General features: G+C 38.3%; 1 protein-coding gene across 14 annotated transcripts in view; it reads right to left on the bottom strand.

Moving 5' to 3' along the window:
- LPP (LIM domain containing preferred translocation partner in lipoma) overlaps positions 1 to 21,342 on the bottom strand; it is a 701,187-nt gene that overhangs the window by 158,468 nt on the left and 521,377 nt on the right. For all 14 annotated transcript variants that reach the window (XM_067738384.1, XM_067738387.1, XM_067738383.1 and 11 more), the window contains one exon: positions 14,895 to 15,021. In XM_067738384.1, coding sequence (XP_067594485.1) covers positions 14,895 to 15,021 — 127 coding nt within the window. The remainder of the gene's footprint in view (positions 1 to 14,894; positions 15,022 to 21,342) is intronic.

The following is a 21,342-nucleotide window of genomic DNA, read 5'->3' as shown; positions in this document are numbered from 1 at the left end:
CACTGGATTGGGATGAAGCATTGGGAGAAGGGACTTTCTGGATTTAGATAATGTTAAAATCACAAGAACCAGGTTTCAATTTCAAGAGGGAACAGAGGACTAGAAATGTATATTTCAAGTGCTAACAAAAATAGTTTTACATTCAGCACTTGTCTTACATTGTCTGGAGTAAGTAGCACACATGGGCACTATTATCCTTGTAGGGGAGCCAAGACGGTATCCCTGAAGACATCTGGTAGACTGCAAACAGAATGCTGGCATGCAGGGATTTCTATCTGCTGCCTGGCCAGTTGTGGGACTCTTCAATCAGAGGAAATCAAATCATACTAAAAAAAGTCCCCCAGGAGAAGCAGAGGGAGAAATAGAATGGAATTTGGCAGAAAAGTCATATGATGAGCACAGGCTTTGTGGCCCAATCTTCTGCCAGGCCTAGTTAGCTGCCCTTCTGCAAGCTATAGTCATTGACAAAGTACATACAGTGGTTAGGAGGCAGACTCTGGGTTCAAATTACAACTCCAATAATTACTAGACCCTGGGCAAATTATTTACCTTCTTTTTGGTTCAGTTTTCTCATCTGGAAAAGAACAATGCCTACACCTCACAGGGTTATAGTCAAGAAGTATGTATAATGCATACAAAACTTGTAGTATATAGTAAGTGCTCAGTGCATGCTAGTCTAATTGTAAACAGAACCATTAGTGGGGATATTTAGAATCAAGTCAGACTACAGAAACTCTACTGCAAGCAAAAGTCTTCATGGAGGGGCACAGAGAGATTTAAGAACTCATCTAGCTCTATCTCCTTGTGGTGATCTTCGGGGAAGAGCAAGATAAGGAAGAGGTGGTCTTTCTTCACAATGATCTTACAGTAAGGTAGAAGGTATAGACATATAAACATATATTATGTATATTACATAGTATATATAACATATATACACATGTGTGTATGTATATAGAGATGAGAAATAAAGGCCATAAGAATTATGAATAAAATACAACAGTAACAAAAATTTAAATGAAATTAATGCTGACTTAGAAATTGGAGACTATATCCTAGGGTAGGTTACAGTGCCTTTCTATCTCTGCCAAACCCTTTTTTTTAAAAAAACTACATTTCCAAGTAAGGTAGATTATACATCTGAATCCTGGACTCCAGCAGGACAAAGTCTTCATTTTTCTTTAATCATTCATATCAATAACCCAAGTAAGTTAAATTCAAGGAAGCAGCAATTCTACCCCGGCCAAGTTTCTGTTATTTTGCTGTCTCCCTGCTCCCTACTGATCTGACAAGGGAAACTGGGATCAGATGTGGTCCAAGCTTGTCCCATCTCTGATTGGCCTCTAATTGTTCCATAGAGATCACAGGTACATTTCTGAATGTTTTGGACAACTTCTGATGAGTCCCAAACTCTCCTGATCGGAATGCTTTAAACAAAGCAGGAAAAAAAAAATCAGCAAAGAAAAAATTAACCATGTTTTCTACTACCTGCAATTCTTAGCCTAGTAGTAATACACTCTTTGTTCTGTGGAAAAACACTCTATATTGATTCTGCTGACACCGACAGTAAAGCTGTGTGGTGGCTGGCTTTATTTTAATTTATTTTTTCTTCACATCTCAGATGAGAAAGTGGGTTATGATTCATCCTGCACAATCTGAGTCAAAATTCATTTTTGTCTCCTTTCAATTAGTTCTTCTTCATTCCACATTAAAAAGCAAGAGTAGTTTGCTCAGCAAATGAGAACACTGTGGTATGTCTGCGTGTTGTTTTCTCACACACAATGACTGAAAAACATTTTTTGTAATGATATTCCAATAACAAGAGAACATCATAAGAAAATTCAAAGTGTTAATTTAAATAGAGATAAACAGTGACATTAAAAATTCAGAGCGGCTGATTATTACACACTAATCATAAGCGGCATAAATCAAGCTAGATGCTGCACTGGGAAGCGATACTGACATCTCTTAAATTTTTGATTTGTTATGGCTTAGAATACATTTTCACATCTATTTCTTTAACTTGGTCCTCACAATAATTATATAAAATATATAGGATAACCTTTATTAATAGGTGAAATAACTGAAATTCAAAAAGCTTAAGAGGTTATATAAAGTTGCTTAAAGTACATGTAATTTAACCCAGAAAACCTACATTAAGAATTTGGTTCCATCTCTTAACTGGTCCTTGTTTAAGCTGATTTCTCTCTAATCCTAAAACTGTTAAAAAAATGTTTTCAAATAATGCATAATATGTTCTAAAGCACATTGCAAATGTCAAATGTCACCAATGTCACGCAGAGAAGATACTTGGACTTCCTGACTCCAAGTCCAGTTTTGGTGTCACTATGCCATGTAACAAAAGATGAATTATTTATTTTTATGACAATTCTATATTATACACTGAAGACCATGATCACATTCATGGTTACTAATATTAATATTATTTATGTATACAAAGTATCATTAGTGAACAACATATTAAACCAGGAAAATCCTTAAACAGTGATGCTAGAATATCCAACTCAGTACACAGTGTTCCTTATGTTCTACAATCTTAGTTTATGTTTGTTAACTGACATTTAAAGCTACTTCAAATGATGTGAACCTTCTCGTATATCTTAGGAAATGAGGAACAATACTGAGCAGAGTATAAAACAGTCTAGGAAATATAATTCTTGGGTTTCTTTTCCAATTCTTCTGAAGCAAGCAATGTTGCAATTCTACATAGGGCAGCTATTTTCCTACCCACTTATGTTTTAACGGTGTATAGAGGACAATATACGAAAAGTATTTGAGGTAAGTAAATTAAAAGGCCAAAGGATCCCAAGAGATCATGAAGTCTATGAGAGATGAGGTCCGTGGAAAAGGGGCTGGCCTAATATGTCACAGCAAGATTGTGGGACAGTGACTGGCCCAGAATCTGGCCTCTGGTTACTTGATACCTGGCTCTTTACACCACTACACGGCCTCTCATGATAACATGATGCTGGGTATAAAAAAAAATTTTTTTTAGTAAAACTTAACTCAGTGGGTAACCTTTGACATCATTTCACCAAAATATTCCATCAATTTATCTTCTGGTTGAGTTATACACACATTTCTCAGTATTTTGAACATTGGAGGGTTCATGGATGAACATTTTAAATTTAATTATGGTATTTAGTTTCATGCCTTTTAGGGGGAAAAAAGCAACAGGTACTTTAATCCATAAAATCAAATTATGGATATTATTGACATGAATGAAGATAAAATAGGTTAAAAAATAAATGAATTGATTTGAACAAAAATGTTAGGCAAATAATACTACAGATGGTTTGCATATGTGGTGAAAATTATGAAGGTGGCCTCCAATGACCAATGAATGGGAAGCTTTCAAGTTGGAAGATTTATAGCCAGCTCTCTAACTGTGCCATGGTCCTAGGGCTGAATGGTGTGTGTGTGTGTGTGTGTGTGTGTCTGTGTGTGTGTGTGTGTGCGCGCGAGTGAGTCTGTGTGAGTGTGAGTGTCTGTGTGTGTCTCTGTGTGAGAGTGTGTGTGTGAATGTGTCTGTGTCTCTGTGAGTGTTGTGAGTGTGAGTGTGTGGAGAGCGAGACAGTAGATGTTAGTAACTGTTTTCAATTACCTCCTGCCTACTGTATCATCTTAGCCTCCTTCAACAAGTCACCCCTGCAGTGTTTGTGTTCCTTCTTGTTGAATTTTAACAAATGATGTTCACTTCCAGGTAGGAGTGGAGCCAGGTCCAGGACTGATATAAATTGAAATTTTGATAGTCAGAGAACCAAACGGGGACTGAGATCAGAACTGTGCAGTGCTGTAATGAAACTGGGAGAATTTAATGTAACATGACTGGCATCAGAGTGAGAATTAGGAAGAAAATCAGGTTAAGGTCATTAATTTGGACCTGCTTGTGGGATTTCCCAGTTTATCGGCCTTGGATATTTTCCGCTCGCTTTTCTCTTAAAGCATTCAATTGTCTTTGCTGAGAACTCTGTCCACAAATAGTGCTTCACCAATAGGTCTCTCTATTCCCCAGCAATAGGTGGACTCCTCTGGCATTCTATCTGGCACAGGTCAGCTGGCAATAGTGGCAAAAGCCCCTGAACCTGGATGAAAAAGAGTGTATTTTCCACTTCCAGTCATGAAATCTGTTTTCCATCAAAGCCCTTGGTGCTAGAGGATTGAACAAATGCTTTCTCTCCTTGGTCATTATGTTACCTTGTTTCTTTTCTCTCCCATAGCACACACTTCAATGATTGGTGTATAGCAAGCACTCAATAAATATTTGAAGATGAGTGAATCCGTTCAATTGAAAGTACAACAGATGCCTACCAAGTAGAACTCTGCAGATGTTCAAACAATGGCTTTGCTGACAGTCAATTAATTATGCCTTCTGACAATTCTAATGTCACTTCAAAGTCTGGAAGGAGATGATTATCTGGTTTTAGAGAAAGTTGTGGGGAAAGTTCAGGTTGGGGGAAAGGAGCGTGGTTTGAAAAGGAAAGGGAGTTGAGTTCACAGTTATCTGTATTTGTGTGTTTAAGATCAGAAAATGCATAATTAGCACTTGTAGGTTCGGGTCTCAGCTCTGCATGTCTCAGTACACAACCACAGACAACCTACAAGTTGAAACTTTCTTTTGCCATACACATTGTGTGCCCCGCCAGCTCTTTCTCTCTCAGGACATCAAGCTTATTTCCACAGTTATTAGGTAAAGGATGCTTGATTATAAAGTAAAGATCTCTTTTATACTTTTTTTTTCATTCTTTGATAAAGAGAATGGTGATCCCAATGCAAGAGAATGAGTGAGTATCTGCTGTATGTATGAAACACCAATCCTGGGTGAGTCTTCCCAGCCTTGAAGGGTGGTAATAAGAGAATGATCTTTTATAACTGGTTGCTAGGGAAAAAACATGTAAACATGGAGAAAGGATGTTTTTTTTCAGTGTGATGCCCTGCCCATCTGACCCAATTAGATTAGAACAGAAGAAAATTGAGGAGGTAAGAGATTGTCTTGGGAACCAAGGACAACAAAGGAATCCCAAAGGGGAGAAACTGTGATTTAGAACTTAAAAAAGAAAATCCTAACTATGTAACCTATCCATTGATGAATTTCAATCTTTAATTTTCAAAGAAAACACAGGGAAAAGAGATCAAGTCCAAGGGTATCAACCTAATTTTGACTGAAGTTCAATGATCGTAGCAACCATGTGTTGTTCTACCTTAAACATTCTCTAGTGCCTTTAAGTGATTTAAAAAAGGAATGAGAAAGTCTGAGTTACAATCCATGGCTCTGTCACTAATTAGTTTGTGAACCTAGAAAACTCCCTTATTTTCACAATATCTAAAAATGAGAGGATTTTCCTAGATAGTCTTTAAGAATCCCTCTAGCTGTAACATTTTAAGATTCCATAAGGTGTTAAATAAATGAAGTATTTTCCCTCTGTAGTTTATACCATGTCCTGCCACAAGGAGTATGGAATGTCTGCTCACAATTTTTATTCATGGGTTTATTAATTAATTAAACATTAAATATCTCCTATGTGCCAGGCATTGATCTAGGACCAAAAATGGGGACACAGCAGTGCACTAAACAGAAACTACCTTCAATCAGACTTATATACTAGTGAGGTAAACAAACAAGTAAGTAACTTGATGAGTATGAGAAAAGAGGATATTGACAATCTCTTCAGTTCATTTATATTTGAAAATCAAGGAGATAAGGACAGTATATGTACAAAGGTTCTAACAAGTTTTTATCATTTTATCATTTTTAAGGGCAATGTGTTCTTAACTCAAATTTGAATAAGGTGTCACCACGTCTGGGTTCACAAAAATAGCAGGCCCAACCCACTCCCTCACCTTTGTGAACAGCCCTGCCATTCCTCTTCTTACCATCAGAGACTAATTTCTATTCTTTGTTCAGAAAGGAAATTTTGGCCATAGAGTTCAAATCACTCCCAGCTGTATGACCTTGAACGAGTCATTTGGGCTTTAGTTTTCTGGAACATGAAAGGTTGTCCTAGATAGTTTCTAAGATTAAATTATTCTTTATGATACTACAAGTCTAGGTTTCCAAATCGATGCTTAAAAACACACTATGTAGCCAAATTAATTAAAAATTAACGCGTGCTGAGATAGAACACATAAAATGCTTAGGATTATTATTTATTTAGTGCTGTGACCATATATTGCCCCAAGCAAACATTTTACCAGAAATCACTACCACAAAAGTAAATACATCAAATATGTCTCATTAATAGAAAACATTCTATTCCCATGACCCACAGAGACCTTAAACAAAAAGCTAGAGAAACAAAACCAAGAAATCCATTTTTTTCCCAAATCAATACCACCTTTTCTCTAAACCACTTATTTTCTACTTATTCTTCCATTGTGGTTTTGGGGTTTTTAATTAATTAGGTTATTTTTCTGTGAAAATAAGATCCTTACGGTTTCAGGTTCCATCTGTACTAAAGGCAGCTCCCACTTGGAATCACTTTCTAGTTTGTAATTGAGAGGAGCACTTTGGAAACCATTTCCTTGACACAAAATAATAAAAACAATGAAATACAAATTACTTAGCACTTACCAGTTGAAACCCTCTAAAATCTTTTCAAAGCAATCACATTGTTCCTCGTACCGATGAAGAAGCTAAAACACAGAGTATGTTCACTGATTTATCTCATAGTCTATGACCAATCCAGCAACATGGTGCTAAGAGAGCATGATGGGGTGGAAAGAGAACAGGATCTGGGATCAGTAGGCCTGGGCCCCTGTGTAATTCTTATGCTAATGGGATCTATGAGTAGCTGGGGTGGCAGAGGGCTCTGAGGAATGGGGAGTCCCTTAATCACACAGATCCCGTTTCTTCATATGCCAAATGGAAATAAACACACTGTCTGCTTTGCAGGGCTGCTGTCTAGTTTAAATTAAATTACATAACAAGTATAAAAGTGCTTTACAAAGCACTATATAAATGTTAGTTGTAATCATGTAATAATAATGATAAGCTGGGGTTAGCACTAGACGTTAGATGCAAGAGCTTGATTCCCACGCAAGTTGAGATGCCTAAGTCACTGAATATCAGAGTTGGACAAGTATTTTTGAAATCTAATCTCATAATCCATTGAATGCTTGAGTACCTTTCACCACTTCCCCAACAAGGGGTTACTGGGCTTTGGCCTACGCTCTTCCAAGAAATTTCTTCTGTCTGTTAAACATGTTAATTCATTATACCGAATGTAAATTTGCCAGCTTCCCCTCACTTGCCTTTGTAGCTAACTTTGGAATAACACATATTAAGTCTAGTACCTTTTCGACATGGCAGTTCTCCAATAGCTTTCAGGGCTCCAGGCTTTCTTTTCTCCACTCCTTCAACTGTAGCTTAAATAGTGGTTTCCAGTTTCCTAAGCCTCTTAGTCCAAGTCCTCTAGACATGTTCACTTATCCTTTGGTCTTACTAAAATAGAAAAGAAATAAACCATCTTCCCCATTGTCTGGGGCACTCTGCTTCTACTCACGAACATCCTTTGGACCTCCATCTTGCTCTCAATTGAGAAGATACAGAGTACCAAGTATGGTGAGGTCGTTTTATCAGTAAGGTACTCGTAGCACATTCCCCTCCATGCCTTTCTTCTCTTAGGGCTTGACACATGCCGGGCCCCCACTGTCTCATATCTTCCACCCTGTCCACCTGTCCTTTGAAGCAATAAAGCCTACTTCCCCTAGAACCAACTCCTGGCTTTATGCAAAAACTCTCAATATGCCTCACTAACAATGCTCAAGAGATAAACAAAAAAATTCTTAGATAAATGCCAAGTTCTGTGAAGAGAATTTACCTAGTGCTGTTCTAAAGGCATAGGGATTCTTCAAATGGCTCACTAAACAATATTAAGACTCACACACTTCAGGTTTTTTTTGGAAGAAGGAATAAGACGACACCGTGTAAACACTGCCAAGATAATTACAGCTTCCTGCTTAAATAAGCTGGTAGATATTTTTAGTCCATCCTCAGATATATTACATTGTTCATTTCCAGAGATACTGTATTCCAAGATTGTTGCCTTCTGCCTTAGGGTCTGTACAGCCAGAACACCATTATTTTGGAGAGAATCATGCCATGGCCACAGACTGAGACATGGTTCTCACCTACAAAACATGCTTTGTCTTTCAAAATGAATGAAAACACAAAACTTAGAGGCTCTGGGTATACCAACCAACATGGAGAACACCTGCATAAATTCACAGGCATCGCTCAAGCATATCTAGAGACAAACTCAACTTTCCTTTACATTTCTCCCTCAAAACTTTCTGAAAAATATAAGCTCCAAATGCTGGCCACTAGCCCTGTAAGCTCCCTAATTTTCTAGCAACGAAAACTTTCTCCCCCATTAATTTTAATAGCTAATTTAAAAATCCTCCCTCTCCTATTTTAAGTTCTGAACTTTACCCTAAATTATAGTAATTTATAGTTCATCACCCCTTGTTCTTTCTATGTATCTACCCCTGGCACTGAGAATTTCCTCTAGTAGAAACATAGTTTTCTAGTTGCCCAGGGAAACAGGTTGCTCCAAGATACAAGCACTTGAACCAAGGCCTGTAGCCTTGCAAATGATGTGAACTAAAGATCTACTGCCTGGTTAACTGAATTAGATGAGAATTTCTCCTTACCTTCAACTTTCTTCTATATTTCCTCTCTTCCCCCTATAGCACAGCATTCTAGGCCCACTCAAGTACACCCTTGCTAATGGAAAGACACTTAGGAATCTGCCACAGCCAAAATTCAAGTCCAAGTAGGTGAAAAATGTTCACAACATGAGAGGCTATCTTCCCTCCAAAGATCTGGACTTATCATACTGCTCTACTATGATTCATCTGCTATGGCATTTAGCTAATACTGTAATGCAACAGATACAATTTTTGATGAAGATGTAAAAGGAAGGGCATGGAAGCACTAAAACTAGCACATTTTCAGAAGAAATCATTAAAAAAAAAATCAGCTGAGACTCAATTGAAGGTTCCAGCTTGTAATATTTTATCAAGAAATGACTTGAGGAAACAATCACTATAGCTCTTAGTGATTTTTAGTGATTTGCTTTCCCTTAAGGTCAACAGTCAGCTAACATGGCTGATAGAGAGGTATTAGGTGGGTTATCTCCCTAGAGTATGTATCTGAGCCATGGCAAAAAGCCTATGCTTAGTGTCACATCAGTTAATTCAGGAGTTAAAGATAGTCAAAGTATATTGCCAGTGACATTGAAGTCTGGGCTACAGACGCCCTCAGAACAGTTGGTCTCTTACTTAAAGATCATGACTTCAGGAGGTAAAGGATGACATGAGGCAGGAATAGCCACCTACAGGAACAGTTTATGCCTTTTTTGTAACGGTAATGAATCAGAATGGACTTGCGGTCTGAAGAATAAGTCGAAATCCTAAAACTTATAGCTGTGTGACTTGAACAACTCATTAAGTCTCTCTGAATCTCTGTTTCCTCATCAGAGAAATGAAAACTTCATGGCCAGATATATGAGTCAGACCATGACTGGGAGTGGGCTTTTTAAACTTGTAGACCTTTAAGTAAATATAGCTTTCATCATTTCCACCACAATGGTTATCATCTCACCAACAATAGAAAGGGCATGTGTCCAGTAGAAAATAAAGAAACAGATACACAAGAAAGGGAAATTTTAAAACAGTCAAGTTTACAAGATATAGGAATGACTCTCTACTTCTCCCGCCCAAGAAGGGAGTGTTAAGATGATTCATTTGTGGGGCTTCCCTGGCGGTCCAGTGGTTAGGGCTTGGCGCTTCCACTGCAGGGGGCGCAGGTTCGATCCTTGGTTGGAGAACTAAGATCCCGTATGCCATGCGGCACGTACAAAAATAAAAGATAATTCATGTGTGATAGGCTTCAATACTCCTGGGGGGAGAAAGGGTATCCTTTGTAGCTGTGCAGTTATAGTATCTCTCATAGTTATAATCTGAAGCTATTCTGCCCTCCTCATAATATCTCTACATCTATCTATCTTGTTTCAAAATAAGTTGCTGACATAATGACACTTTACCCTAAATACTTCAACATTTTGCTCCTAAAAACAAGGATATTATCTTATATAACCACAATGCCATTACCATACCCACAAAATTAACAACGATGTATTATCTAATATATAGTTCATATTTAAAATTCTCTAAACTTGCCCTAAATACTTTGTTTTTTTTTTTTGCGGTACGCGGGCCTCTCACTGTTGTGGCCTCTCCCGTTGCGGAGCACAGGCTCCGGACGCGCAGGCTCAGCGGCCATGGCTCACGGGCCCAGCCGCTCCGCGGCATGTGGGATCTTCCCGGACCGGGGCACGAACCCGTGTCCCCTGCATTGGCAGGCGGACTCTCAACTACTGCGCCACCAGGGAAGCCCCAATACTTTGTTTTTTGATCCAGATTCAATCAAGATGCATGCCTTGCATTTGACTGGCATGTCTTTTTTCATTTTCTTTAATCTTGACATTTTTAAAGAATTCAGGACAATTGTCTTGAAAAATGGCACATCATTTGGATTTGTCTACTTCCTAATGGTTGGATTTCAGATTAAGTATTTCAGCAAGACTATGTCACACAGGTGATGTTGTGTACTTTCTACTACATCATATCAGCTGGCACATGTCAGTCTGTCCCATTTTGGTGATGCTAAGTTTCATCACTTGGATTAAGAAAGTTTCCAAACTCTCTATTTGTGAAGGTATCTTTTCTCCTTTGACTTAAGTCACCTGTGAGGTGACATTTTGATATTCCTCCCCTACTTTGAAGCATGCCATAATTACAGTTCTTCAAACAAAGAAAAACTGCTAAGAGTAATGGGAAACTCCATAATGAAAAACAAAACAAAACAAAAATATACTCATGAATTATTCCACTCAAGGAAAAAGAAAATGGGGGCTGCACAGAAAAAAATGAACATGACCACAGGGGAATCTATTCCATTGACACCATTTATTTACATTTTGTTCCCTCTCACTCACTGGTGCAGCTCATAATCTAGTAGGAGATCTTTGACATGAAAGCATTTAATGACCTTCAGCAAATCAGTTATAGTGTCAATGAAAATTCCAGCATTAAATAGGCAAAGTGATAGAAAAAGTGAGGGGGTTGAGTTGGGGCTGGGCATGTTAACACAAGAGTGAAAAGTTCTTTGAAGGTGGTGATTAGCAATGCTATTTCCAGCCCAGAATGGAACTCAGGTAAAATTCTGATAGAGAACAAGAGATGACTCTTCTTCATCTCCCTTGGGTCAGGCCCTTCTGTTGCAAACACATTATTATGTAGCCGTCCTTCTCTCATCTTCAGACTTAACTCTGTCTTCTATGCTCACCTAGTGTCTCAGGCAGACCCAACACAGTGCTGCACCCCTTGCTGCACTGACATTCCTTACATGCCTGCCTCTCTCCTGTCCTTCCCAGAACTTGTGAATGCCCTGAGGGCAGAGACTCTGCTTGGTGTCCCTTGCACACAGCAGCAGGCATGGAAAACATGTTCGGGAAATGTTTAATGTTTGAGTAGAACAGTAAACCATAGTTCTGTTAACTCATCCTTTGCTTCCTGCTTTTATCTAGCCAGTGAGAGGTAGAGCTGGCATTCAAACCAAGGCATACTGGCTTTGGAACCCACATTCTTAACCACATTTCTTGAAACAGTTCCCATAACCTTTGATCTCAACGTGCAGCACTCATTGTATAAGATAAAGTCCTTAGTCTTTAGGCCATTGGTCCCAGCCTACCTCTCCCACCTTATTTCCCAAAATTTGTTCCTTCCCACATGGGTGCCTCACTCCAATGATTTTACTGCCTATTATGTTAAAATTCTGCTCCTCAGAAATGACATCACTTCTCTACTATCATCGCACTTCCAACTCTCTATTACCGTAATTTTAAAAAGGCTATCCACTTCACAAACACTTTTCCATTCCTGCCTCATAATGTTCTCTCTCCTTTCTTCTCAGTTCTCAAAGTACTTTGGCTGAACTTCAAATAAGTTACTTGTCGCTTTCTGCCTTGTGTTAGGATTAAACACCACAACGTTGTACACATCCTCTCTTATATAAGACTATAAGCTCCTTTAAAGGGAAGGCCCACGTCTCCCTAGCTCCACATGTCTCCAACACCTACCTAGCACAGTAGCCTGCACATAATAGGCCCTTGGTGGATATCTGCCATATAAAGTAATTTTCCTTACATAATCTTGGCCTCAATTTCTATTTTATTTATTCTATCTACCTAGAAGAGAATGCCCTTCTCTTATTTTCCATCTGTCCAAAGCTGATCTCCTCCGTAAGACCCTTCCTAAATGTCCAGACTAAACTCTGGAAGTGAAGGGTATGTTTGTTACCTGGGCTGTGGTGACGGCATATAAGCGTACACATACATCCAAACCCACCTAACTGTATACATTCATTATGTGACTTTGTTTACTTCAATAAAGCTGTGGAAAAAGTTTTAGAAGAAAAAAAAAATATGTATAGACCTGGAGTTTGGATTCTAATCCAGTCCTGCAACTTATTAGCTGTTGGTATTGGGCAGATCACTTAACATTTCTGTGCCTTGATTTCCTAATCTGGAAATAATAATAGCATTTACTTCACAGGGTTATATTTTTTTCTGTAAGGATGAAATGAGTTCATTCTTAATGAAGTACATACTGTGTAACAGTGCTGCCATATTGTAAGCACTCAATAAAACTTATCATTATTCCACATTCTCTCTCATGGTTTGTAACACTCATTTGGCAATGATTATTTACCAATTGGTGACATATGTTCTATTTTTGCTAGGAACTTAAGTTTAAATCACGTATTATTAATGGCTTTTTAATGGGCATATCTTGTTTTCTTTAGTAAAGCATGGGATAACTTTGATTATTGAGCATATTCTACATGCCAAGAACTTGGCTAAGTGCTTTCTATAAATATTTCATTCAGTACTCACTATAAAAGTATAAACTAGCCATTATTTCCACATTATAGATAAAGCAAAACAAAAAAATGTAGAGAATAAGCAATTTGTTCAAGTTGTCTAAGCTAGTGAGTAGTAGAGCTAGGACAGTTCTTGAAGGCAAAGATAATATTTAATTGATCTCCCAGAGCGATTAATATATACTCATTAACACAGTTACTACCTATGTTCAATGTTTTTTACTGCTATCTATTTTGTTGCTGTGAAAATTGAAGCATATGTATTTGGTATGTTAGCTTTTTGTGCTTGGTATACCTTAATACAGAGGCCTTAGTTTTCACTCTTAATAAGCTTTTTTAAAAAGTTACCTTAGGCTCCAATATAAGCCCTTCTCCCATGTCAATGACAAGAGCGTGATAAACTTTTAGTATATTTTAATATAACTAGAGACTTCTTTTAACTATTCTCTATGCATTTGTGCTAATCTCTAGCAACTTACATTTAACTTTTAGCTTTATGTACTTCTCTGCATTAATGCTGTTTCTACAGAGAACTTACTATGAAAGAAATGCTAAAGCACATTTGCTTCACACCTGTGATTCACCGAGGTGGGAAATGGGGTTGAGGCAGTTGAGGAATGGGCCAATATTGCTTAGCTGGTAAAAGGCAGAAAAGGAACCAGAACCAGAACTCTTTATCCCCACTACTGTGCTCTTTTAGCTAAGCTACACTGTCTCCTGCATACAAAGAAATGTCACGTTTTTCATATTTTAACCCAGTCCATTTATGATGTGGCTTTGTGCCCTCACTTTACCTGTCATTACATATTCCCAAATAGGAAGCAAGTGGGAAGACATGAAAATAGGAAGTATATGAAGAAGTAGAAGTCCCGTGCAATTTTTCCACCTCTATGCCTTTGCTTCCACTGCTCCCCAAATGTAATATCCTCTCTCCAGATGCCTGAAAAGCAGTGCTACTCAGAATGATCTACAGATTCCTATCTGACTAAGACACTCTGCGATGAGACAAGTACAGACACAGACAGTATTTAGAAAATATGATAGCAATTTAATAGAGTAATTTATTCCTGTTAAATCTAATAATGGTAAAACTCATTCTTCCATTTTGTATTCTGTTTATTTCATTTTCTTAGTAACTAATTTTAATTGTACTCTATGGAAATATTGGTCTCCAACAGATTAGGGAGAAAACAGAAAATCTGAAAGGCACTGCTTTGAGTCCAGGTTCAAGAACCACCAATTCTTCTCAAAAGCATTCCCGATGTTCTCGATGAATAGAGCTTTCACATTTTGTAAGCCTCTCTTATGCCTCATAACTTTCTACCTAGATTAGCAATTGTTTGTTTTTCTTAACTTTTCTAAATAATTCCAACCTCCCTGAGGATAGGTTATGTATCTTTAACACCTCATACTTGGTGTATAATTCATAAATTCACATTACAAAAATGGAATGGATGGATTAACCACTGATAATTATTCACAGGTTTGGAGAGAGAAGTTAAAAAAAATATAAAGGGAACAACTTTTCCTAAATAGGGAAAGGATTGAAAGCACCAAGTTTAGATACTACCCGATTCCACATTTTGTAAATGAACATTTAGATCAGTGAGAGACCTGAACACACACAGAAACCCGATTTCTGCCTAATAAGAAGCTAATAAATTGTCAAAAAATAACTTTTAAAATCAAATTTGTATTCAAGAAACTCTGCATTACCCCTGAAATTTTAGTCCAAGCTAAACAGACATCACATTTACAGCAGTCTCACATGCAATTTCCAGAACACTCAGGTGTGTGTGTACATGCATACCAGCTCCAACACATGCAGACTCAAAGCTTTTACCAGTGGAGCCGGTACTATTCCTAATTACTAATTAAGGAAAACAGAACACAACCTTTACTTCAGAACTCAGCCCTAGACCCCACTCACCAAAGTATTCATCGGCGGGTGGATTTTCCATGTCATACAGCATCTTCTTGGTCAGATGCTCGAGCTCATCTTCAGGGCGGAATGAGGAAGGGACAGCCGGAGGCCCCATGGATCCTGTTTGTCCACTCTGAAAGGCAGAAAACACAGAGTCCTTTAAGTGCAACCTAGACATCAACCAAGGCAATCAGGTAGTGTTTGCACTGTAGAGGAAAAAGCACTGGATGGGGCCATTAGGAGGCCTGGGTTTAATATTGGTTTTATCAGCTACTCAGTGTCTGACCTTGGGGGCACTACTTTATTCACTTGCCTTATATAGATGAGCCATCTGTCAGGCTTAGGAATCCATGTTTACAAAGAACAGGACTCTGTTTCATTCAACAATTGCTAAGCAGTCACTATGTGCCAGTTGTAGATTTATAAAAAGAAGATGAAGAAACTGAGTCTCTTTCCTTACAGAGCTTACGGTCGAGTAAGAGATATAGGCACCTTAGTAATGAAAGATAAAGCAACTGTAGAAAGTGCACAATCAGAGCACAAAGGGGACTCCCTCGTGGCCAGAGAGGAAGAATTCCAGAGGAGAGGCATCAGCACAGACTAGGATTTATTCAGCTAAAGGAGAGGAACCATAAACGTTGAAGTTTTTTTACATTCAAGTGAGGAAGAAGCCAGGTGGCATAAGGAACTCCTATGTATAAAGTTTGAGATAAGAAAAGAGATGAATATTATTGGGTACGTGGGGTCCACAAAGTGAAGGGCCTTGTGTTCCAGTTAAGGAGGTTGAGTAACACCCCTGCCCCACCCCACCAGACCACCCCTGCACTGCAAACCACCAGATGTCAAATGAGGAGGTAAATCAGCAGCGGTAAACACTGGATTGGTGTTAAATAGGCAGATGTGCCTGAATTAAAGCAACGCAAGGGGAACCAAATGTCAGGTGAAAGAACACTTGAGGTGATCAACCAATAATCTAAAGTACGTAAAGAAAGAAGAAAGACCAGAGGCCAGATGTAAATAGCTGGTGCTATGTAACTTAGAGGGAATTTGGTATATTTTCCTTTGCCTATATTATAACTTTGACCACTTCCGATATTACACCCCAGTATCTTCCAAGTATTAAAAATAAAAAGACTGTTAAAGGTTTAGAAATATCAGTGATGCTATCCCCCATGGCAAATGGGAAGAGCCGACATTGGGAATGCACTGCCTTGATCTTACGCGCTCTTAAAATTGTTGACCAAGAGTTTCTCCTTTCATGAATAGTTTACAAGAATCAGTTCAACAAGACTTGAAGCTGCATATTCATTCACCCGTTACCTTCACTATACCAAATGAGTTCCTGGATGTGAAAATCCTGTGAAGAACAAATCCTTGTACAAAAGTTTCATTATTGTTAGCAGCAACATTTCAACGGCTAAGAAGGGTATTAATTACTTGTGTTATGGCTAGGGCATGAAATGCCTTCTAAACATATGTGAACTTGTTGATTGCCAGCTATTTGGCCTTTTCTCTCTAATTATGTTTCATCTGGCATCTGCAGGATCATTACCTCAATCTACTCATTGTGAGGTAAAGAAACTGGCACCCAAAAAGATCGGGCAGGGTTAATTAGGATAAAGCCAGGGTAAGAGCCCATCCTAGATTCACTCATTTGTCCTAAACATTAATCTCAGGGCCTCCTCTAAACTGCAAATAATGTGTGCCCTGTTGAGCTAGTGTGAGGGTTAAAGAAGTTCTTGACTCACTCACATTTGTTTTGCTTATTAGTTTATGCACACGTTCTTACAGTGCCTATTTTGTGTACCCTCTGCAAGCATCAGGGAGGAACACAAAGACGTTTTTGACACAGTCTTTGCCTTTGAAAGGACTGGAGCAGAGTGAGGGTGAAAGACAGACACAAATGATCATCAGTTCTATAAAGCACACTATATTGGGGGGAGTGTATGCAGATATAAACATTGGAGGAGTGATTTGCTAGTATAATTAAACTTCAAATTGCTCATATATGCTATCAACTTTCAAGAAAATTTTACAGAAATATTCATATAAGAACATAAATTATTGTGGCCAGAGATAGTGAAGGGATATAGGGTGTGGCAGTGGCATTGTGGTTGGAGACAGATTTAATGAGGTGAGCTTGTGAACCTGTCTGAACTTGAGACCCCCTTCTGTAAAATGGGCTTGCAATGCTACCTCACGGTCTTTGTTAGAATTAAGATGAGATAGCTTGCATTTCATGCTAAATAGAGCTTAACTACTTTCAAGCCATGGCAGCAAAGGGACTCTAGATCCCCCAACCTGCCTCTGAGGGAGGGGACTATGCCAGTTCAGGTGACAACATTGAAGACGAGATAGGAAAATTATCTACAATTTGTTTTTGCAGGTTTGCAATTAAGAGAGAACTTGAGCCCCAAATTTGGTACTACCTGACTCTAAATTCTACGTATTCTTTTCCAACCAAACATTGCTTTCCATAGAGAAAGTGCTAGAAACATATGAAATATTAATGGTGGTGGCTGTTTTAATTTAAATCAACAACTACTAGAGAAAATCTGATAATTCCTGCTTCCAGCCTTAGGGTGAACCCTCAGGGAATGGACACAATTTATTATTGTTTGGCCCTAAAATCTTCTGGCTTCCCTTTTCATATAAACAAAGGCAGCAAGAAAGCCAAGTCTGTCCTCTGTAAATCAGAGCCAGTAATTGAGATTCTACCTTTAGCACTTATATTTCAAGCAGAGGCCTAATTTCAAAGTACTTACCTTGTCAGTATTTCACAGATTTTAAGAAACAATACGTATAGTATACCTTTTATTCTACAAATACTCCTTCCTATTTGCTTGCTATACTGTTTCTGAAGTTTGGAAAAGGCTCTTTTCTTTCAGATTCTAATCTCATATATTGCTGATCTTGGATTCCTGGTATTCCTTCTGAATAAAGACCCCCAGGAGATCATCTCTTCCAGTGTTTCTGGACCTTATTTGGCTAGAGAACTCTCCCCACTGTCCCCACCTCCAGTGGGTAATACTCAACCTCTGTGGAATACATAGTGGTAAAAAGTCAAGTTCTTCCCAGTTGTCTCTCACACCCAGGAAAATACAGCTCAGGACTTTCTTCAGGGTTCAAGTCTCGTAAGTAGTAGTTGTTTAGCACTTTCTCACTGGGATGAAGAGATCCCTTTCAATCTCTCTCTCCCAGGAGTGCTTACGACTCAACACATCCTAGGAAAAATTAATAATTGTGTCCAAATCATTTTTAAATAAGCAGCTTCTAAAATTGTGTCTGGGCAATAAAACACAATTGAAAATTTATAAGTGGGGGTGAGGGGGGGCTGGCAGGGGATGTGATATATTATTTTGTTTTTTATTTCTTCAGAAGTAGAAATATGAATAGTATCAGCAGTATATTCATTGTGACATAATAACAGTTCCTTGTATCTGTATGACCCTTTTCAAAGTGTCTGCTTTCACATATGTCATCTCAAATGCTTATACAACAGCCCTGTGTGATATATCATCCTATTTTATGGATGAGGAAATTGAGGCTCAGAAAAGATAACTGAGCAATGCTGTGTGCAGTACCAGCCCTGAAAGCCAGCAGAGCCCTGAGACTAGGTATGCTGAATTGGCCGTGTTTTGGCTCCACTTCAAGGCCTCGCTGGATTCCAGTATTGTTATTTCCAAGTCTTCCAGCTCTATCACTATAGTCATTTGGATTTTAAAATAGTGATTGTATTATCTAATAAGCAAAGACGTTTTTCAGAGTGGAGCCTTACTGCTAAATAGTGAAACAAAAGCACTGCAAAACAAATATAAACACAGCCTCTAGCCTTTTGTAAGAAAAAGACATTCTTATAAGTATCGATATTAATCACTAATATGTGCGTTCTTTGAAATGCCTGGACCTCCTAGTAAAGGCAAAAAAAGAAAAAAAAAAACATTACATGACCCATAGATGAAATTATTGAGAAATAAATTTCAGAGAATTCCTTCAAAATTCTCTTAACATACTTTTTCTAAGGGAATGCCAAGTACTAAGCACTATCATTATAAAGTCAAATTATTCAGGATTCCTGCCTCTGACAACTCAGTTTAGGAAGAGAGAGACATAGGAAAATATGTAGGAAAGAGGAAAGAGACATAGGAAATATGTAGGAAAGAGAAAATATGTAGGAAAGAGGAAAGAGACATAGGAAAATAGGTAATTACCGTAAAGTGTAAGTACAAAAACACAGGTATGAATTCAGTGTTCTGAGATAACAGAACACGGCCAGAAAGGAGGTGACCACTTAGTTTGATATTGAAGGATAAACTGGATTTTACCAGATGAAAGAAAGGAAGAAAGAAAGAGAGAGAGAGAGAAAGAGGGAGAGAGAGAAAGAAAGGAAGGAAGGAAGAAGAGAGAGAAAGGAAGGAAGGGGAGAGAGAGAGAGAGAGAGAGAGAGAGAGAGAGAGAGAGAAAGAAAGAAAGAAAGAAAGAAAGAAAGAAAGAAAGAAAGAAAGAAAGAAGAAAAGGAAAAAAGAAAGAGAAAAACAGTAAAGATATTCCAAGAACAGTATGTACGAAAGAACATGGATATTAGCAAAAATGTTAAGAAATAGAGGAAGAACAGAGCTAGGATGAGGCTAGAGAAATGGGTTGTGGTCAAAGTCAAGACTGTTTCAGGCAACAGATAATCTTTAGGAGATTTAATATGGTGGGCTGACTTTTACTAAAGTCATGCTTCTGAAATATGCCTATTGGCAAATATCTTATACCCAAAGCAAATAATGACTTAAAAAAATGCAACCAGACACCAATTTAATGGTTAATATGCTTTAAAAGAACTCTGATACGTACTATGTAAATTTGCTAACTCCTCAGCAAAATGTGTTTCCTCTTCCTTCTGAGCACACAGCTAGACTATTTTCCATTCTCCCTTGCAGTTAGATACAGCCATATGAGGCATAGGAAGAAAGGAGCTCACTCCTGGAGGACAGCCATCCACTGACCAGGCTGGCTTGCCTCGAACTGTTACAGAAAGGAGACTGGAAAGAAATATGCTTTAATGGTTAAAAGTGATGGGCAGTGGTTTATATTCCTTTTATTTATAATTTCCTTTTTCTACAATGAAGATTTTTTCATCAGATGTGAAAAAAAATTTTTTTTTCCTGACATAGAAGTGTCAGGACACAGAAAATGTCCAAGTATCTACAGCCAACTCTTCTCTGCCACGGTTCTTTCCTTGCTAGGAGCCCAGCTGATTATTGTTCTGGGGAAGGCCTAATATGAATACCACAGCCAAATTTGGATCTAGGTCCCTGGTAAAGGTTATGGATGAGACTGTGCAAAAACAAGGACTGTTTCTGCAAACAAAATGCATATGGACAGAATCTACTTGGTGAGCAAAAAAACTCTGCCAGATTAAGAATAGCACAAATAACAGCATCCATCATACTTACATAACACTTCATGGTATTTGAAGTGTTTTGTATTTTCTTACATCAGAACCTATTAAGTCAAAAGACCTATTTATCTCTCTAATCTCAGTTCCACCCTTAACGTATCCAGTCATTTGGATCAAATCATCTCTATTCCCTGAGCCTCGGTATGTTTATGCGTAAAATGGTGTTTTCAAAGATCCCTTTGATTTTAACTCTATCACATTTTTGTACCCATAATATGCAGATATTTATAGTGAAATCACAGGTATTCATATTTATGGCAGCTTTGTAGCTTATAAATACAGACACACTGTGCAAGTGGAGACCTCATTATTATAGAGATTTCCATTTACATGAGGACTTAAATCACTTGTCAGCATCCCCTGAAACAACCTAGAACTTCATTCAGCATTCTAAATCTGAGTAAGCAGCTGGCAGGTCACAGGGTTTCTGCAGCCTACAGAGCTTTCACTACACATGGGGCATGAAATCAAGAACATACAAAGGTTAGCCACCCTTTCCTACCACCACCCTTCCTTGGGTGGGGAAAGCAGAACTGTCCCTCCTAAAGAGAAAAGGAAGCAGGGTAAACAGCCTACACTAAGGTGCAAACAGCAAAGACCCCTAGGAGAACACCCACCTCCTTGAATCTTTGTTACCACCAACTTAACTAATTAAATGTATGTGTTAAGAATCCATATTACAAAATGCCACCTAATCTGTCATCACATCAGCCTCTGGGTTACTCTGATGTTGACCTCACCATGGGCCATTTTTCTCCCATGAGTCCTTACCTGCTGTTGATTTCCTAGTTACAGAGTGCTAGGTAACTGGAACTTAGTACAAATCTGAACCTTACCAGAAAAGCACTGCCCAGGCAGATACAACACTGGGAAAAGGCAGCCAAGATATTCAGAGGGATTACGTGATAATGAATACTCTATCACTCTAGGTACCAGAGCTTCTCATTTTTCTTGTCCATTTGCAATGATGTACAAGAGGTTCCTTCTCTCAGAGGGAAAATAACT

The sequence above is a fragment of the Pseudorca crassidens genome, chromosome 5 (genome assembly GCF_039906515.1).
Source record: "Pseudorca crassidens isolate mPseCra1 chromosome 5, mPseCra1.hap1, whole genome shotgun sequence".
NCBI lineage: Eukaryota > Metazoa > Chordata > Mammalia > Artiodactyla > Delphinidae > Pseudorca > Pseudorca crassidens.
Note: the sequence above shows the minus strand (reverse complement) of the source record. Positions and strands in the feature narration are given on the sequence as shown.